The sequence below is a fragment of the Helobdella robusta genome (assembly GCF_000326865.2).
Source record: "Helobdella robusta unplaced genomic scaffold HELROscaffold_2, whole genome shotgun sequence".
NCBI classification, from domain to species: domain Eukaryota; kingdom Metazoa; phylum Annelida; class Clitellata; order Rhynchobdellida; family Glossiphoniidae; genus Helobdella; species Helobdella robusta.
Window position 1 is genome coordinate 7,300,963 of NW_008704083.1, and position 18,717 is coordinate 7,319,679.

General features: G+C 34.4%; 2 protein-coding genes across 2 annotated transcripts; both read right to left on the minus strand.

Annotated features, from left to right (window-relative positions):
- Positions 1–180: 180 nt before the first annotated feature.
- HELRODRAFT_188365 (hypothetical protein) lies at positions 181–7,820 on the minus strand (the record flags this gene model as incomplete). The annotated part of the gene is made up of 9 exons (XM_009017586.1): positions 181–1,594; positions 1,768–1,934; positions 2,141–2,362; positions 2,486–2,620; positions 2,765–2,948; positions 3,719–4,425; positions 5,099–5,264; positions 5,359–5,816; positions 7,400–7,820. 9 exons carry the CDS (start codon positions 7,818–7,820, stop codon positions 1,448–1,450), a joined length of 2,607 nt encoding a protein of 868 aa, XP_009015834.1. The 3' UTR covers positions 181–1,447.
- A 3,766-nt stretch (positions 7,821–11,586) lies between these two features.
- On the minus strand, positions 11,587–13,910 carry HELRODRAFT_160638 (hypothetical protein; the record flags this gene model as incomplete). The annotated part of the gene is made up of 3 exons (XM_009017587.1): positions 11,587–11,617; positions 13,191–13,731; positions 13,886–13,910. The coding sequence occupies 3 exons, from the start codon at positions 13,908–13,910 to the stop codon at positions 11,587–11,589; spliced, it is 597 nt and encodes a 198-aa protein (XP_009015835.1).
- Between the last annotated feature and the right edge of the window lie 4,807 nt (positions 13,911–18,717).

Here is an 18,717-nt window from a genome sequence, read left to right on the forward strand (position 1 = left end):
AATAACATTAGTTTAAAACCAGTTGATTGGATTTAAAAAGGACGTTTGTCAGAACAGCATAATGAAAAATCATTCGATTATGTCTTGGGACAAGCAGACCTGACCTGGTTTCAAGGTAATCTCTTCACTCCGGTGAAAATTACCCATTTAGTGCTTTACGAGTTTTTATCTTGACGGTAATAAAATGTGACTAAAACAATTTTTTATATTCTAAAACATCAACATGAAAAATAATACTGACAATCGTTAGTAAAGCAGTTATGTAGGTATAATAAATATCAGAAACGAATAAACGTGTAACAAACGTATCATGATCGCACATGTGTTGTCAAGTTTTGATTATCAATGTCTAAACATCTATGAATAAATAAATAAGTAACAAAGATTTGAAATAATTCAAATTGAAATATATTTCAAAATAATTTGGCCACGATAAATAAATAAATATATATATATATATATATATATATATATATATATATATATATATACACACACATACATATATATTAAAACAAAATTGTCTGAGAAACTGTACGTAACAAAACCAACACAACTTGAAATTTAATCATTTAAATAACCGAGTCAACTTACAAAACAATTCGATATTTACTCAAATCAATCTATTTAATTTCTATCAGTGAGGCACATTAAGATAGAAAGACAATATGATATAATTAATATTTATAATAAATTTGATCATCATCTTCATCGCCATGGTTTAAAGTCCGCTTAACAACAATCTTGTGCGCGATTATTGCTGATAAGCAGCCAAGTTTCAAACTTCTCCAGGCATTTGGTGTAACCAGTAAAGAACATTTCAACCAAATTAGACACGAAAACACACTAAATTAGAAAGATTATCAATACCTTAATTGTTGATGAATACAAAATTTAACGTTCGACTAATAACGACGCTGAAGTTAATAACGAATTGAAAAATATAAAAAAAGCTGCGTTGAAAATACTGATGAGTCGTTTGAATGTAACAAAATAAACAAATAAGTAAATCAATAAATAAATAGCTTTTAGTAATTTATATCGAAAAAAAAAAATATATTATGTTTGACTTTACTGACACGTTTCAAGTGACTAGCAACGTCAAATAGCCCTATAAACTTATAAACCACGTTTCTTATTTGTATAAATAAATAAATAAAAACACAATTTTTATAAAAAGTTCGTAGTATCGAAATTTTACGTAAAAAACTTTCGAGTTTGTTCGTTATAAAAATGAGATAATTATTTCGTATAACAATCTTTAATCTAACTATAAATCCAACATCGAATCAATAACAATGAAACAACAAACGAAAATTACAGTGAATGAAATGAACGAATAAATGAATGAATGAAACAATCAATGAATGAATCAATTGATCTAGTAATTAATAATTTAGCAATTAATTAACCGACAGACAAGTTAATAAATTGAATCAAATATATTTCACAAGTCATCTGCTTCAGATAAATTGGCAAAACGTCGGATGGTAAGATGGAGAACGGCTTGTGTTGATTGGACGATATTTATAGCATCACGGTGAGTCATGCCTTGCGTCATTGCATCATTTATCTTCAAAATTTCATCGCCGACCTTTTGACAAAAATTTAAAAATGAAAGACATGATCGTAAAATTAACAACATAACCATATGAAGCAAACAATTAGCTCAAGGAAAAAATTATATCACAAATGATACAACACGAACATCACATCATTAAAATGCGAGCAACTACAACGAAAGAAATTGAAATATTTTGAATGGACCTGCAGACGACCGTCCAACTTGGCGGCACCATCATCGGCGATCTTCAGGACATAAAGTGGCATGAGGTTGAACTCTTGACCGCCACGAATCGAAAAACCAAATCCCTTGTTGCTCCTGTGCAGGTCGATATCAATGATGGCTACTTCGCTATCCGCGGTACCTTCGTCTACGCGGAAATTTTTTTGATTTAATTTTTTTAAATTTCCTCCCCGCTTTTTGAGAAATAAATATTTTAAAAATATTCATAAAAAATCTAAACAAAAACAAGTGGCGCAAATAAAAAAAATTATAAGAGGTTTACTTAAATTTAAGAATGAATATCAGCTAGGTGATACCGAAATTAGGCAGTCATAAAAACAAAATGGGACAAACTCTTGAATTCAGTAGCTTGCATGATCATGCGATCGATGGAAGGTGCGCTCGGAGTAGCATCTGTCAGTGTCAGCTTGATGCTGGTTCCAGAGGATTTAATTATGTCAACAATTTGATTGTGGGACATGTTGTTCAGGATGAGATTGTTGTTGATGGCAATTATCTGCGAACCAATTTTCAAGTTGGCCGCACGACTGGCTGGACTGTTCTCAACAATTTGTCCTGTCCGGTGAGGATCATTTAAAACGATGTTGTCATGAATGGAATAAATTTATAAAATAGAGGTTAAATGTAATGTTTGAAGGAAGCAGAGGTGTTTGACGTATGTGAAGATTGATTGCCTACCGATGACTGGTGAAGATTTGATGGCAGACGATAAGATGTAGAAGCCGAATCCTTCATTCTCGTTCCTAGTGAGTACAACGTCATGTAGTTGCTGTGACAGGTGCATACTTTCCATTTGATTGTTGTTTAGGAAATCTTTATTTAAATTTTTTTTTAAATTTTCTCATTATAATTGCCGTTGTTGAATATCTTTAATATTAATCAATTAAGTTTTCACAAAAAAATTAAAGCCTGAAAATTTGTCTAAATGTTCAAAATTTTAAATAAGTGAACGAGAACCTGTTGGATCTCTCACGCTCAACATGACCTCCCCCTTCTGAGCAGCCATGTTGATGAGGTCAACGACATCTTTGTGCCACGCCCCTTCCACATTCAACCCATCAATTAACACAATCTCCTGGCCCACACACAGGTTGCCATCCAGGTAGGCGGGGCCTCCAGGAACAATGTGGCCAATAGTTGCCTTCAAGTTTTAAATACGCAACAATAATAATAATAAATAATAAATTCAATTAAACTTCACAAAATTAGAATTTAAAAAAGTTAAAAATATAAGCAAACACGGAAAAGCAAAGAATTCTCTTTAAACACATTAACATCATCTGTATCCAAGGATTTACGGAGTGCCCTTATTGAATAGCTTCAGAAAAAAGCCAGCTTCACTTGAGAATGTCAAAACAAATGACATGTCATGAAATGTCAAACGTTTCTTGAAAACACGTCGGCTCATGTTGTTGAATATCTTCAAATCTACAGGTAGTGACTTCCAGATTTTTTGCAGATGAAACAGAAAATCTTCTCTTTCAAAAAAAAAAACGAATTGAATTTAGAAAGCACAATTATCGGAGAATCTCAGTCGACTCCGATTAACAATTTCTGAAACTAATTGAAGTTGTTCTTTCAAATAAGGGAGCGTCTCCAGCAAGATAATTTCTGACAAGAAGAGCTAGTTTGAAAATGATTCTTTCTGGCATGCGGAGCCAGTGTAGATCATCCCTGATGTACAATGATATGGAATCGAATTTCAAATGACAAGCAACAAATCTCACTGCAGTGTTCTGAACAGACTGCAAATCATCACAAAGGGATAAGTTGACCCATACTCATTATTATTATCAACAGAAACATCAGCATTAGCAACATCACCACAAACAACATCACCAACATCGCGATCAAGGACACCAAAGACGACATCACCTCATAAACACCATCTCCAACAACTTGTAAACTAACTTGTGAGCCTTCTTCTTTGCCACCAACAACTCGAAAGCCGAAGCCAGTAGGACTTTTCTTTAAGAAGACAGTCTTGATGACCATGTTGTTGTTGGCACCAGCGTTGATGTTGGCATTAACAATGTTGTTGTTGTTGTTGATGCTGTCTAAGTAGAGATTATCGGCGTAACAGCTACTGCAGAATTCATTAAAGCAATGATGAAGGTTGTGGGGTTCGACAGCAGAACAATAACGATAAGTTTGTGGCTTGGATGTTGATGATACACTTCCAACATAACCACTTTCGTTTGCTGTCAACTTGGACTCTGAAGAAGTGGATGAACTGGTGAAGACGTTGGCGGGAATGAAGTCTGGAGTTTGCTGTGGATAAGTGAGTGAATCGATGATGAGCGTAGACGCCGACGATGGAGAAGAGAGTTGCTTCCTCAAATGTTCATGAACCATGCAGGGAGACTGCTTGAACGATCTGTTGTTAGATTCGTATTCTTTTTGAAGAGGCAGGTACAGATTGTGTTCCTGATGTTTCATGAGTTGCTTGCTGTTTGTTAAAAAGTGTTGCTGATGTTGCATCTGAGAACCGGCCGAGTACGGCCTGAAATAGTAAGGACTGTTAGGCATGCAGCTGCCACCATTCAAGGTGCATAACTGCAAACTGCTTATGCTGCTGCTGTTCACGTCGTTCACGTTCAAACATTTACTCTGCAATACTGAAATTTTTAAATTAATGATTGGAAAAGCAAAATTCACCAGAAGATGATAATAATTCTCAGTGAATAATAAGATCAAACTTTGCAACGATAAAAAACGCGATACCAATTAAATTTATAAAGCATGCTTACATGTAATTAAAATCCCATAGAATTATAGATACCATTATAGGTACAAACGGTCAGTTCTAGCATTTCAAAATCATGGATATAAGAAGGGGCATTAAAATTCTTTCAGAAAGAATCATACACATAGATGAATGTTTGATTATGTATTGTAAGCTTATTACTCTTGGTTTAAAATTCTAAATCTACATCCCCTACAGAATACAAGGTATCAATTTAAACTATTTTATATTATAAATATTTGAAAAAATTCTAAAAAATATCAGAAATATAAAAGTAAATACTTGTAAAAAAAATTTAATGGATAATGCCATGAAAGATAAATGGAGTTAAAAATAATCATCTCTCTCTACTAATATTTATAAGTCCTCAGGGCACTCCAACTGATATGCAGACAGACTATATTTCTATTTTTCAAAACAACATGACTATTCATGTTGCTATTTATTAGAACAAAATTGCACAGGCAAGTTGAAATAAAAGAATGTTCACAGCAACAAACAAGTGAATAATTTAGAAACAAATAGTTTCCAACAGCAACATTCACCTTTCCTCTCCACGAGAAAGAGAGCAGGCTGGTTGGTTGGACACAACTTCAGCATTTGCACGACCTCAAGATGGCTGAAGTTTCTGATGGACTGATTGTTGATCTCCAGTAAAAGATCATCTTCCGACAATCCCCGACATCTGTTCATGTCCACGAGTTGTTTCACCTGAATAATTCATTCATTGTAACGATGTAACGATAATATAAGGAACTGAACATAAATTCAAATGTAAAATAAAATTACATAGAGCTGAGCTAACCTTTTGTCCTTCTGGTCGATCGGCCAGAGTAAATCCAAAACCTGTCGGCCCTTTCACGATGATCAGTTCAATCTTTTTCACTCCTACCAGGCCCTGGTACTCATAATAGGGACAAACCCCTCCGATATCTTGAGGTCCTCCGGAAAAAATGCTTCCATTATTGTACGTCATGCATTTGTGGTAGTCGTAGACAACTCTTGCATTGCCAACATCTTCACTGTAGTAACTGCTCTCACTGTCGTCACCATCAGCGTTACCTACCGCCACTGTGGTTAGAACTTCTACTGATGGATCGTTCACTTCTCCGTCGTACAAGTCAAAGTTCAAGGTCGAATGATGGCCACGGATGACCTCAATTTTCACCTCTTGGTTGATTTCCAGCTGGCGAAACATGTTGACCACATCGAAATGCGTCAAGCCACACACATCATGGTCGTTGACGCTCACCAGCACGTCACCTAAAAGCAAACACGTCGCATAAATGTAATAACCCTATAACAGAATATAATCAAATTAATATGAAATAAATAAACAAATGAATGAATAAATAAATAAATATAAAAAATAAATAAATATAATGTGCATATTTGGATGTGAAGCATAGTAGAAAAGTAAAGGATAATGGTTGCATGCAACATGGATTCGTCGTTAAAATATGAAATAATGTGAAAGGAAAATCAGGCAGCATGGCAAGGAGGAAATCATTAAACTCATTTATCTGGATAGACTGAACGTGAACCTGTTTCGCAACTATGCTTCTGCAGATTTCGAGATTGCTTCTATCTTCTAGATTGGCTATTGATATACACTTTAGAGTATCTTAATATATATCCATTTCTATTTTTAGAGGCAACTTAATGTAATGGAAGTTCATTGAAAGATACAAAGCACAAATGTAATAGTGCCCAAATAAATATCCAACTGTAGATAGCAGCCGCAAATACACTTGTTGACGCTGACACCAACACATTTGGTCCTCATGGAAGCATCACAAAAACTATTAATGACAACATTATGACGACCTGGCTCTATTCAAGGTACTGGATGTCATTGTGTGCATGGAGTAGAGAGGTGCAGCATGATATAAATTAGACATATCATTCGCTATTTGCCAGTTTTTCAGTTAATTGTATGTTAATTAATATATACTGCGCGCATTTCAGGCATAACATTTTTTTTTATTCGCAATAGTGAAAATTGGACAATGTGAAAAAAGCTTGAAAGATGATTCTACAACTACATAAAACAAACAAGTAAAATAAATTCTTTCACGAGGAAAAGCACCATAGCATGGCGAATGTATTCAATAACACCAATGCATAGCCTTAATCAGAGCCACAATAAACATCGTGAATGCATACAGCATGAAATATCAAACACACGCTTTTCTGTATAGGAGCTGTGTGATCGGGATGATAATTAATAATCAATCCTGTCATTCATGTACATCAGGGCCATTTTAATTATTGCATATATAGGAGCACAACACGCTGGAATGCACATGCGTTGGAATAAACATTGGCAAGCAAGCAGACAGGCAGGCAGGCTACATGTTGGAGAATGCAACATAGCACGCGCCGTACGTATACAACAAAATGACGTCATTATCGTCATCAATATCAGAATGATTGTGATAATGAAAATCGTCATAGTCATCGTCGAAATGATTATTACAATGATCATCGTGAACACATCGTCATTATCATTGTCGTGGAACGTGCTGTTCGTGGCTTCACACCAATGTTTTCCACTGCATGCAATCAAAAGCATGATATTCATACGCAATATCTACTACATCGGCATTTACTTTTTATTCATTTTTTGTTGAAATAAAAAAATTAATCAAAAATTTAAACTACAAAAAATGTTGAAAAATCGAACAAAGAACGGAATAAATTCTAAATGAAAAACTGACCACATGTTGAAAAACTCATTAAAACACAATCATTGAAAGTTTCCATTCAAAGACGAACAGCACAACAACAAATGAGCATTGAGATTGGCTAGATATTGAACATGCAGAAAGAAAACAGATGAATACCTCTTTGTAACTTTCCATCCATTTCAGCTGGTCCAGCAGGCAGGATAGATTTGATGACCAGCCACACGCCTCCACCATCCTCGTCTTCCAATCCTCTTATGGTGAAGCCCAAGCCTCTCGAGGTCTTCTTCAACATCGTCGTAATCAACTGTTGCAGTGGCTGTTGCGGTTGAGGTAGTAGCAGTTGTTGTTGTCGATGCTGATGCATTTGTTGCTGATTTATTGCTAGAATTTCGTTGTTAGTTTGATTGGAACTGTTCATGAGTTGGTTGTTGTTGAGTGAGTTGCTTGAATTGTTGTTGATGTAGTTGTTGTACAGGTCACTACTGATGCTGTTGGCATTAGTGACGACACTAATCTCATGGTTTGGATCATTTGTTGTCGGAGTTGTTGAGTACGCCCTCTTTTGCTGAGCAGCCATGTTGCCTTTGTTGTTGGCTGAAAAATTAAATATAAAAGAATATGTAAAAAAAATTGCATAATCATTTAATCTCATTTAATACATATGGAATTAAGTGGGAAAATGAATTAGCAATCGCATCAGCCTTCCTTTATGTAATTAGAAATAAGCCTTTAGAACAAACGCTTGAACATTTATCATCTGTCAGAGAAATAATAATTCATCTGCCATCGCGCCATTCAACAAGGGGATTTATTACATATCAAAATAAAAAGCACATGAAAATAAAAAAAATCATGCTTACACTGCAAACAGCAACTTAAGAAAGCCCAGAAATACAAAACAAATAAACATAGAGCAATGACATGTTTTCTACATTAATTATTTTTGATTTAAACAATCTGCATAAAAATTACCTATAGATAAAACATCAAATTTGTAGTAAAATACATAAAAGTAAATGCACTTGTAACATAAACGCACGCACACACACACAGAGACACAGACACACACAGACACACACACCGACAGAAACTGCACTGCACACCAACAAGCTCTCTTCACATGATAACCTTTGCTCCAACAATTTTTCAACACACATTCAATGGAAATAAATCTTACCAACAACAGAAATTAGAAATTCAATTTTTTCAGTGCAGCAACATGTCTCTGTGGAATGAAGTTACAGCATGCACAAAAAACATTCATGCTACATCAATTCTTTTGTTGGTCTTCTTCTTTATCATAAATCTAATACCCAAATCCAATATTTCTAAATTTCTATACACAGTTCTTCAAATGAATCTTATTAAAGCAACCTGCTTACAATGGTGTCAATCGTTACAAAATTACTATCACACTTTCATCACATTCGTTATATATTGGCACTATCATCTTAAAAATGTTCAATGTCATTTTATTGTAATCTAAACCGCCATAGGTCACGTCATCATCATCATCATTATCATCATCATCATCATAACACACACACACGCACGCATGCACACACACACAAACAAACAAAAAACACACAACACCACCAGCAGGAACGTAAATTATTTTTTTATTAGATATTTTTAGAGAGGGAGGAACAAGGGACCCCAGAGCAACTAGCACATGAATGAATGAATGAATGAATGCAGTGAAAGAGAGCGGGCAGAGGCACAAAGCAAGCAGAAATAAAAGTTGCAAATCAATGGAACTCTCACGAAACATCGGAACTAGACGGAGAAAGGAAAAGGAAACGTGGGCACACACACGTTACATGTAAACACATACACATGAAAAAGTACCATCACACATACACGTGAACAAACACACACACACACACACACCAACAAACACACACACAGAAAAACACGCACACAAACACGCTCATCACAACGAACGTATGGAATGCAGGCTGGCTGGCTCGGAAAATTGCGGCACGTAAAAAAAATTATTAAAAGTCGAGCAATCAACAAAATGCAACTCATTGAGAATCATTCATGCGAATGAGCCATAAACCAAATCATGATGAAAAACTAGCGGCAACATACAACGAGATGTAATAACTCTAATACATAATAAAAATATTTCTCACCATTCATTCTTCCATCACAATGGGCAGACCACATAAACTCACTACTACTACTACTGCTGCTGCTACTACTACTACTACTACTACAACTAATAATAATAATAATAATACTATCATTCTTACTACTGAAGATGCTACTGCAACTATCATTACTACTATAATGATAACAAAAAAACCACCACCACAACTACTACATCAACACTCAACAACAACTACAACTACAACGACTACAACTACTGCAACTACTACCTCTGCTATTTCTGCCATTGGTGCTTCGACGACACTCATTCTAGCAAATTGATGGGGTGACAGAAACAAATATATTCCATGCGAAACGTAAGGGGAGGAAAAGAAAGTGAAAAAAAGAGAGAAAAAGAGAGAAACGGAAAAAGAGAGAGACAAAAAAGTAAGAGTGAGAGAGGCTGGACAGAAAAAAAATGAAGAAGATGAAAGAAAAAAGTAGTGAGATAACAAAAGCATAAAAGTGAGAGAAGCTAATTTGAAGCAGCACTATAAAGATGATACTTTATTTGAGAATAACAACGCGGAAAATGTTTATTGCCACTGATAAACATCGCCAACATCATCATCCTTGTCTTGTCTACAGTTAATAACATACAACTAGATCAATAAAATTATCATCAACATGAAATTCAAGACCACACACCTCCATCATCATCATCATCATCATTATCATCATCATCTCATCATCTTGGTTATTATCATTATGGTCATCATCGTAAACCTAATCACCTTTATTAATATTTATGTTTAAAACATAAATAACTATCATTACCCAGAGCCCTAGCCATTAAAAGGAACATAATTTTCACCACAATCGTCACCATTACCTCCATAACGACCATCACAATCATCACCACCACGATCATCACAATCATCACCATCATAGTCATCCCAATCATCACTATCATGACCACCACCACAATCACCATTTTCAATAGTGGATTCCTTTCTGAATAGACATAGATTGGATGATTCCACAAAAGAATTCCTCATCCCTCATATCATCAACTGATTTTTTTCATTCAATTTGTCTCCTCCATCAAGAAATAATTTAGAAATTTTTTCCACTGTTACAAGATAAGATGAATGATCAAACTAATGACAATTTCACCATCATTAATTTGAAGCATACCAGCCAGTCAGCCAGCCATCCACTCATTCATTCATTACACCAGATGAAAAGTCGTTAAAATTAATACTGCCACTAGAAAAAAAATAGAAATTATTAAAACCGTAATCTCATTTGCGTTCCTCATCACCATGTTCAATTTTACTCCATCACTGTTATACTTTTTTCCACTAGGCGGTTAATGAATGTTTAACCAAAAAACTTCTTTTTCAATCTGCATCATTATCGTCAGATCATATCAAGAAATTTTTCATCGATCCATTCATTTATTTTGATTGTATCAAGAGTTTGTTTGTTTGTTTGTTTGTGAGAGAGTGTGTGTCAGTGTGCGTGCGTGCGTGTTTGAATAAATGCGAATTACTTCAATCATTGTAAAAGCAGATTATTTTTCATGTAAAATTATTTACGTATACCATTTTTCATAATTTACGTATTGTAGTAGATAATTTTTTCCACTGTAAATATTTTCATCTCACTAACTCGGCAACAAAAACCTAAATCAGTTGACAGAGCATGAAATACACATTGAATCAAATCAGCGAGGAAAAAATAGTGGAAAGAAAATAGTGGAAAGCAATGAAGTAACGCAGCACAGATAAACAAACAGCAAAAAAGCACCAGCAAACAAACGATAAACAAACAAACAAATGATAAACGAACATACAAAAAACAAACGAACGTACGAGCGAACAAACAAATGAATGAAAAACCAAAACAAACAATGAACACTAACTAAGGTGTTTGTCGATAACAGATGATGGCCTCTCAATGGGAGATTCTCTACATTCCCTGCAATGAAAAAAATTTAGATAACATGAGAAAATTTTTTAAAAAACCTTAAATTTTTTTTCAAATAAGAACCCAAGGACGAAGAACGTTTGTAACACAGATGCAACAGAAACTAACGGCATGGCAATAAAAAGAACTGCAGCAGAAAAGAACGTAAAACATTTATAATTAATCATCAGTACAGAGGAGGGAGGCATGTTAATGGAAAAGTTTTAGTTTTATTTCATACTTAAATGCGTGCTGTGCGCAAATAAAAGCCAAATAATTCAGCCGTCAATCTCTAAACCACAGCCTTCCCTGCTTTTAAGTAACAAAAAAAAAAAAAAAAAATAAAAATTCAAACCAACATAAAGAACGTTTATATTAATAAACTTTAATTACGTTGTAGTATTCTTCAGTTTAACACGTGACAAATGAAATTTGCATCAAGCCAATGTTGTAACTTGTATGGCAAGTAAATGATAAAACGACGACACTCTTGTCATAAACCACGCCATAAATGGGAAATATGCATGTCGAGGATACCTGCTGCTGTGTTGCATGCAACGACAAGATGATTAGTTGAAGGGGATCAGAATGATGTGACGTGTAATGCCTGAACTGTAATGCTCAATCGAAAATTATGTCAAACAAGAAATCATTTGTGGAATCATATCACATTCTACTCTACCTATATTACAATTTCATATGTCACCACATCACAAATTATATCACATTACAATACATTAAAGATCACGTCAAATCACATCACATAAGGTGGAAAGCCATTTAACAGTACCAGAATACAAAAACTCAAAGGACATAAGAGAATAATAAGCCCGTATTGTAAATAAGCATGAAACAAGAAGCCAGATCAAAGTTGCAACAACGGTCCACTATTTAAATTATAGTATTTAAACAGAGGAAAAACAAACAAATAGGCAGCATTACTCACTCACTAGATGGTCATGTTATCAGTCAGATAGAAGAAAGAAGGTAATTAGAGTTAAACAAGGTAAGTAACCTGCCATTAACATCTTGATAAATTCACTATCTCTTTAGAAATTAATGAATCAAACAAGAATAAAAACAACTTTACAACCATGCAGGTGATGATATAAATGATGGTAGAGGTGATTATGATGTGATGAAAAAAATATACGATGAAATAAGTAATGATTAAAACTGACATAAGCCAAACTGATGATGAAGATGATAATATCAATATTTTTTAAAACGAATATAATATAATATAATATAATACTGTACGTTTGTTAGGAACTACAATATTTATACAGCCGTTTAGAATTAAATAAATAAAATATATTTTCCATTAGTTTACAACGTATTCGAGTAGAATTTTATTTCCTTGGTAAAATTATTCTTGTTAAATTTTTAATGTAGATTTTATTTTGTAACTGGCTTCATTGCAATCTAAGGGAACCCGTGCAATGGAATTTTTCGTTTCATCATTATTTCATAAACTTTTATGAACAGATAAAAAATTAAATGAATAAAAAATAATTAAACTGTTCACAGAATGAAGGATTAATAGAAATAACGGAAGTAAAAACGCATTCATCTTTTATTCTATGCTACGAAGAAAGAATTCGTTGCAGGTGTGTAGTAAATGAGTAACTGAAATATTAACATTGAATTGAAGTTGACTAAATTAGTTGCCCGAATGGATATAATTGAATAACAAATAGATGAGCCAACATTCTGTTAATTAAAAAAGCTTATATATTCTATATTTAAAAATAAAACAAAAATTAGAATGGATTTTTTGAAAGGTAAATAAACAACTAAAGCATAATTTTGAGAGCATTGCTAGAAAATGTGATGAATAAAAAAAATATATATTAAAAAATTTCAATGTAACGAGAAAAACCTGTAGTTGTCATAGTGTATGACAGTGTTGAGAGATGTGGATGAGTAGGGAGAGGAGGACGTGGTAGATGACGGTGTTGAACTGTTGGATGCCTGTGCAACTGACGATCCTCTGCTTACATCAACTTTGAAATTTCTCGATTCAACACTTTTAATGGCGTTGCTGTTGTTGACGCTGTCGTTTTTAACACTTGTTTTGTTGTTATTGTTGTTGATGTTATTTTTGATGCACGTTTTGAAATTGTTGTTGTTGCTGTTTGCGGATGAGAAGAGTTTGGAAGTGGTAGAAGTGTTGATTGGGAATGATGGATGCTTAATGTTGATGCTCACGTTAGTACTCGATGCTGATGACGACGACGACGTTGTTGTTGCTGTTGAAACTGTTGCCGTCGTTGAAGTCGAAGTTGAAGAAGCATTGGTTTTGTTGACAAATGAATACAACTGCTCGGGCAGGCCGGCCCACGGAATTACATAGTTGGCTGATATTGTTGAGGTCGACGGCGATGCTGTTGACTCGGGTTTGGGCGTGCCATAAAAATTGCCTGAGTGAAAACAATAAAGAAAAGAGATTTTCACTATGTGATAATGAATCACTGAAGTTGATTAAGATGAATGGAAGTTGTTTATTTTTAGGCAGTAGCTATGATAACCTCCTCAACATTCCCGGTCCAGCCTTCATCATTCTCCTTACCAAACATCCATCTTCCCTAACAACTCCCATTTAAATCTCTAGGGCGATTTTTTCAAAGCATCAGTAATTTATAGCTAAATTAAATTTTTCTTGCATGTTCAACGATACTACTTGTAATGAAATTCTAACAGTAAAAAATATGCATAGAGAATTCGTTATATACATAAACTATCGACAAAAGAAACAAAAAGAGGAAAAGTAATTTAATTACATTTCAACTGAAAAGTCATCCCCTCTTAGTCCTGATCAGTTTATAGCACATCTCCAACACTGCTCATTTACTATTATTGCCATTTGCTGTGTTACCCATGCATGCTGCACCACATAGATTCACTTGATCAATCAATCATTTACTCATCCATTTCGCCCATCCATCTATTATGCATCCATGTATGCATCCATCATTCAACGGATGAATGCATGTTGAGAATCTAAATAGACAGCAATTGTGATGCTGACAGCTCTCTAATTGATTTTAATTGATGGAGATAGCCGGCAAGCGAACTGCAAAAGTGGCCAGAGCTCGCCCCATGTTGTCATCACGTGATCACCATTACTACGTGCGGATATCAATGAGTATAACAGTAACGATGATGATGATGATGATCTCGGGTATAATGACCACGAATACAATAAGTTCGATGGTGATGTTAATAGGCAAAGTTTAATAATGATTATTTTGATGATTACAATAACCACAATGAGTAAAGCAATGATGATGATGATAAGCATAATAATATGTACAATGATAGAGGCACAATGGAAGCGGAAAGATGAGCTAGATGAAGATGATGTTCCCATTAGTAAAGAATGGCACGTAACGGGAATAATCAGACAATGAGCTCCGAGTTGCGTGTAGATCAAATGTAGAAGAGTGCCTGTATTAATTTAATGGAAACCATTACAAATTAAAAGAAGGTGGGAAGAAAAATGAGGAAAAAATATTGACAATGATGGCGATCGATGTTTTGTGACGCCATAAACAAAACTTGTACACGGAAATAACAAAATTTCGCAAATGAATGAAAAAAAATTTCGCAAGATTATTAATTCTCCCCAAACATTGCAGATTAGTAACACGTTAGTGAACGCTGCTCCATGGTAATGCAAACAAATTGATTGATCACAATGGATACCAGTTATTATTGCCTATCTACACCGTACTGTTCGCATAAGCACCAAGAAAACTAAGAACAATGCTTTCAAAGAAGCAATGAAAAACTAGGCATACATCAACACAGCGTGTTTCTGTATTTCTGTGAAAAGCAGGATTTTTGTCAGAGTTGGAATTTTATAAGCGACCGGAATCGGATTTTTTTGGACTTGAATTTTTTTTGAGGGTCCGGAGTGGGATATTTTTCATCCGACTTAGCCATCCGATGCAATATTAGCCAGCTAACTAACTATAAAGATACCTGCCAACAAAGTGAACAGATATAACGAGTAATGACAAGGCTAACTAAATAATGAAACATTGTCATTTAAGAATAGACGTATATACATTTGTAGTTACAGCATGAAAGTAGTAAAAGCAATTATATTAGTTAGCTACATGAATGAAAATAATTATCTTCACTTCAAAATAGTTACCTACATATCACACTTATAGAAACACACACTCAAGCAAGTACACGGAAACACTCCTACACAAACACGCGCGCACAAATTAGTCTATTAAGCCAGCAACATGAAAAGTGAGGAAACAGGCAAATACTTGCAATGCAAGTTAATCAATAGAAACACTGACGAGGCGTATAATGTAGATGAATGATATAAATATGATTGTAAGCACTCAACTCATGCAAAGCACAAGTACGGTGACATCATCAATATATTGCTCCCGGAGGTCCTGTTATTAAATGTAAATATTGACTCTGTAAATAACTCGGCACGGCAGGCGACGCTATTTGTAGCTCTATAATCTGATGATAACCGTAATAATAGTAATAACGATGGCAAAAATAATGGTATTAATAGTAATAATGCTGATAATAAAAATTATGCCAACTTTTATTCAAGTATGATGCAATTTAAAGGCAGTATGACCAGTGATGATTGATTGTAGCATCAACATCCAGCTTATTGTCGTCCTCACCATCATTGCCACTCGAACACATCATAATTAAAGTCTAAATGCTCAACATTGCCAATGTGACCGCGCCAGTAGAAAAATGGCCAAATTTATATCAAATTATCTTTTGGATTCTATGTTCGCGTAAATCACGTTCATCTTTTAGATATGTGTAATCAATGGAAAGATGAGCGCATAAGAATACTTGTGAAATTATGAAATCCTACATAGCAAACAACCAGTACAAAAGAATTAAATACAACATACATTGAATTTATTACAAGGAAGAGTAAACAAAATCCATGTAAATAAGCATTGATGACGTTTTTAAGCATAACATGCAACAGATGATGGTGGGTTACAGATCTTTATAAATAACAATAAGAATAAACGTAGAAATAGTTCAAACAGGCAACTTTCAAATGTTAAAAGTTATCAACTCGCTAAACGAACTTAATTTTCTAGTGACCGATTAGATCGTATTCCATGAGTGCAGTTTGATTCTACCATAGAACACCGTAACATTTAGTAACCACATACGACACCGTATGTAGCTAATGTTGAGTGGAGCACACGAAGCATCAACTGATCAATAGCAGGATGAACCTTGTTTATATACTTCATCAACCTAATCTTCCTAAGGACGCCCCATTAGGATAATTGGTTAAAACGAGCCGATGATGAGCATACAGGTTGAGGATATAATTCACATCAACCATGAGCCGATCGACGATGGTGACGATGATGAAGTTACTAGTTCATACCGGTATAATGGTACAAATGATGACGATGGTACTATTTTTATGGTACAAACAAAAATAAGAGTGTACTGGCAAAAAGTTTTGGACTTGAATAGAAAAGTGCATGTCGCTGTCGAAACACGGTGAACAGGCAAAGCAGGCAAGGCGTCATTTTAACAAAGACCGATTGTTAGAAATGTTTAAAGTGTTTAGTATGGTGCCTCAAAATCCATCCATCATTGCATTTAAAGAACCAGACAGAACATCTGCACGTTTCGTAGTAGCAATTACAAAAGAAAAAAAAGAAGCAAAACAACACAAAACAAAATAGTATTGTATGTGTAGGAATAAATATGCAATAGAAAAAAAATGATATCTTGTGCATGAAAGTTTTTGTTCAATTTATCATCCCACTTACAATAACTACAAAGTAATAATGAAAGATTCCGTCTGGCAGGCAGAGGCAACCAAAACATCACAACAACAACAACATGTAACCACAACAGGCCACACACAGCCACTGGAAACCACGCAAGACCACAGCTGGACCAACACCACCAGTCAGCCAGAGCAACCCAGCCACATGCTATCTCATCATTACCTCCCATGTGGTTTTGAAAATGATGAATGGGTAGATATTCCACCAATAGTAATTAAATTATAACAGCGTAAGAATAATAATGAATTTAATAATAATAATAACGATAATGAAAGAAAGTTGCAAAATACAATAAAAAAGATAAAAATAACAAGAGAAATAATTAAAAATTATTATGAAATTGTGACAATCAAAGTTTTTCAGTCATTGCAAATGATAACACCGGTTCCCTCCCGCAGGCAATGAATATAACTAAGGCTATTTTTCATTGAAACAACAATAATATTATTATTATTAAAAACAAAACATTATCTCACATCACTTGTCCTAACCACCTGTGCAATTCTAGCCATGACAACTGCTTTCATTGTTGTTATCATCCTTAATCAGGTTAATAAGCACGTCATCATCATGACGTCATCATCCTTATTATAACAACTGTAACCATCATCTTATTATTGCAATCATCACCTTATCATCACCACCACCATCATAATCATCATCGTCCTATCAGTTACTATCACTCCGCATTATTGGTTCCATCATTAACAACTAATAAAATTTATGCTTAAGGCCATGCAATTTATCAACTCCATCCAACTGCATGTTTTAAATTATTTCGTAGTTTAAAAATATTTAAACGTTTCGAAATTTCATTTCGATGCATTTTTGTATTTTTTGTGAATCAATGACTTTCTATAGCAGAACAGCAAAAATTGATAATTCCCATTTACGAGAAAGTGAAAAAACAAAAACGAAACTGCCTAAGATAAAAAACAAAACCAAAAGCAGCCCCAATTGTTTGTGTGAGGTTTGTTGTAAGCATGATACACTGCTGAATTGAAAAAAAAGTGGTGTTGTGTTAAGTTATAGATACCCCAGTTTGCTATGAAAATCTCTATCTGCACTCAACTCAACTCACAAATCTAAAACCTGCCGAACCATAGTAGCGATAACTTTAGCTTTCTCATAAGATTCTGCAGTTGGTGTGCGTATATTGTCGGCAGCAGATGTTGTATTATGGTTTCGTTTATATGAATTATAAAATGAAATAAACATTAAAATGTAATGAAAGAGTAATAAAATAATGTTATGAATGAACAGGAACAGGCAACCATAAATTCAACTAATATGAGAACGGAAATGCTCAAAAGCACGATGCGTAAAACAAACAGGTCAACCCTTGCGTGAAAAATGCGCCTACAATCTGTGATAATGTACATACATAATCTACTTTCTCATCATTCAGATTAATGTTCTGTCGGAATATCATTCCATAAATTTCGTTAGATCTCATTTGTTATCATTATAGTTACTGAAAAATGAAGACCTAGATATAGAAAAAATGTAAAAAAGTAAAAGAACATAACAAAAGGGATGTACCGAAATGGATGATGGGAGCAAGAAAGAGGCAGGCAGGCCCAGACT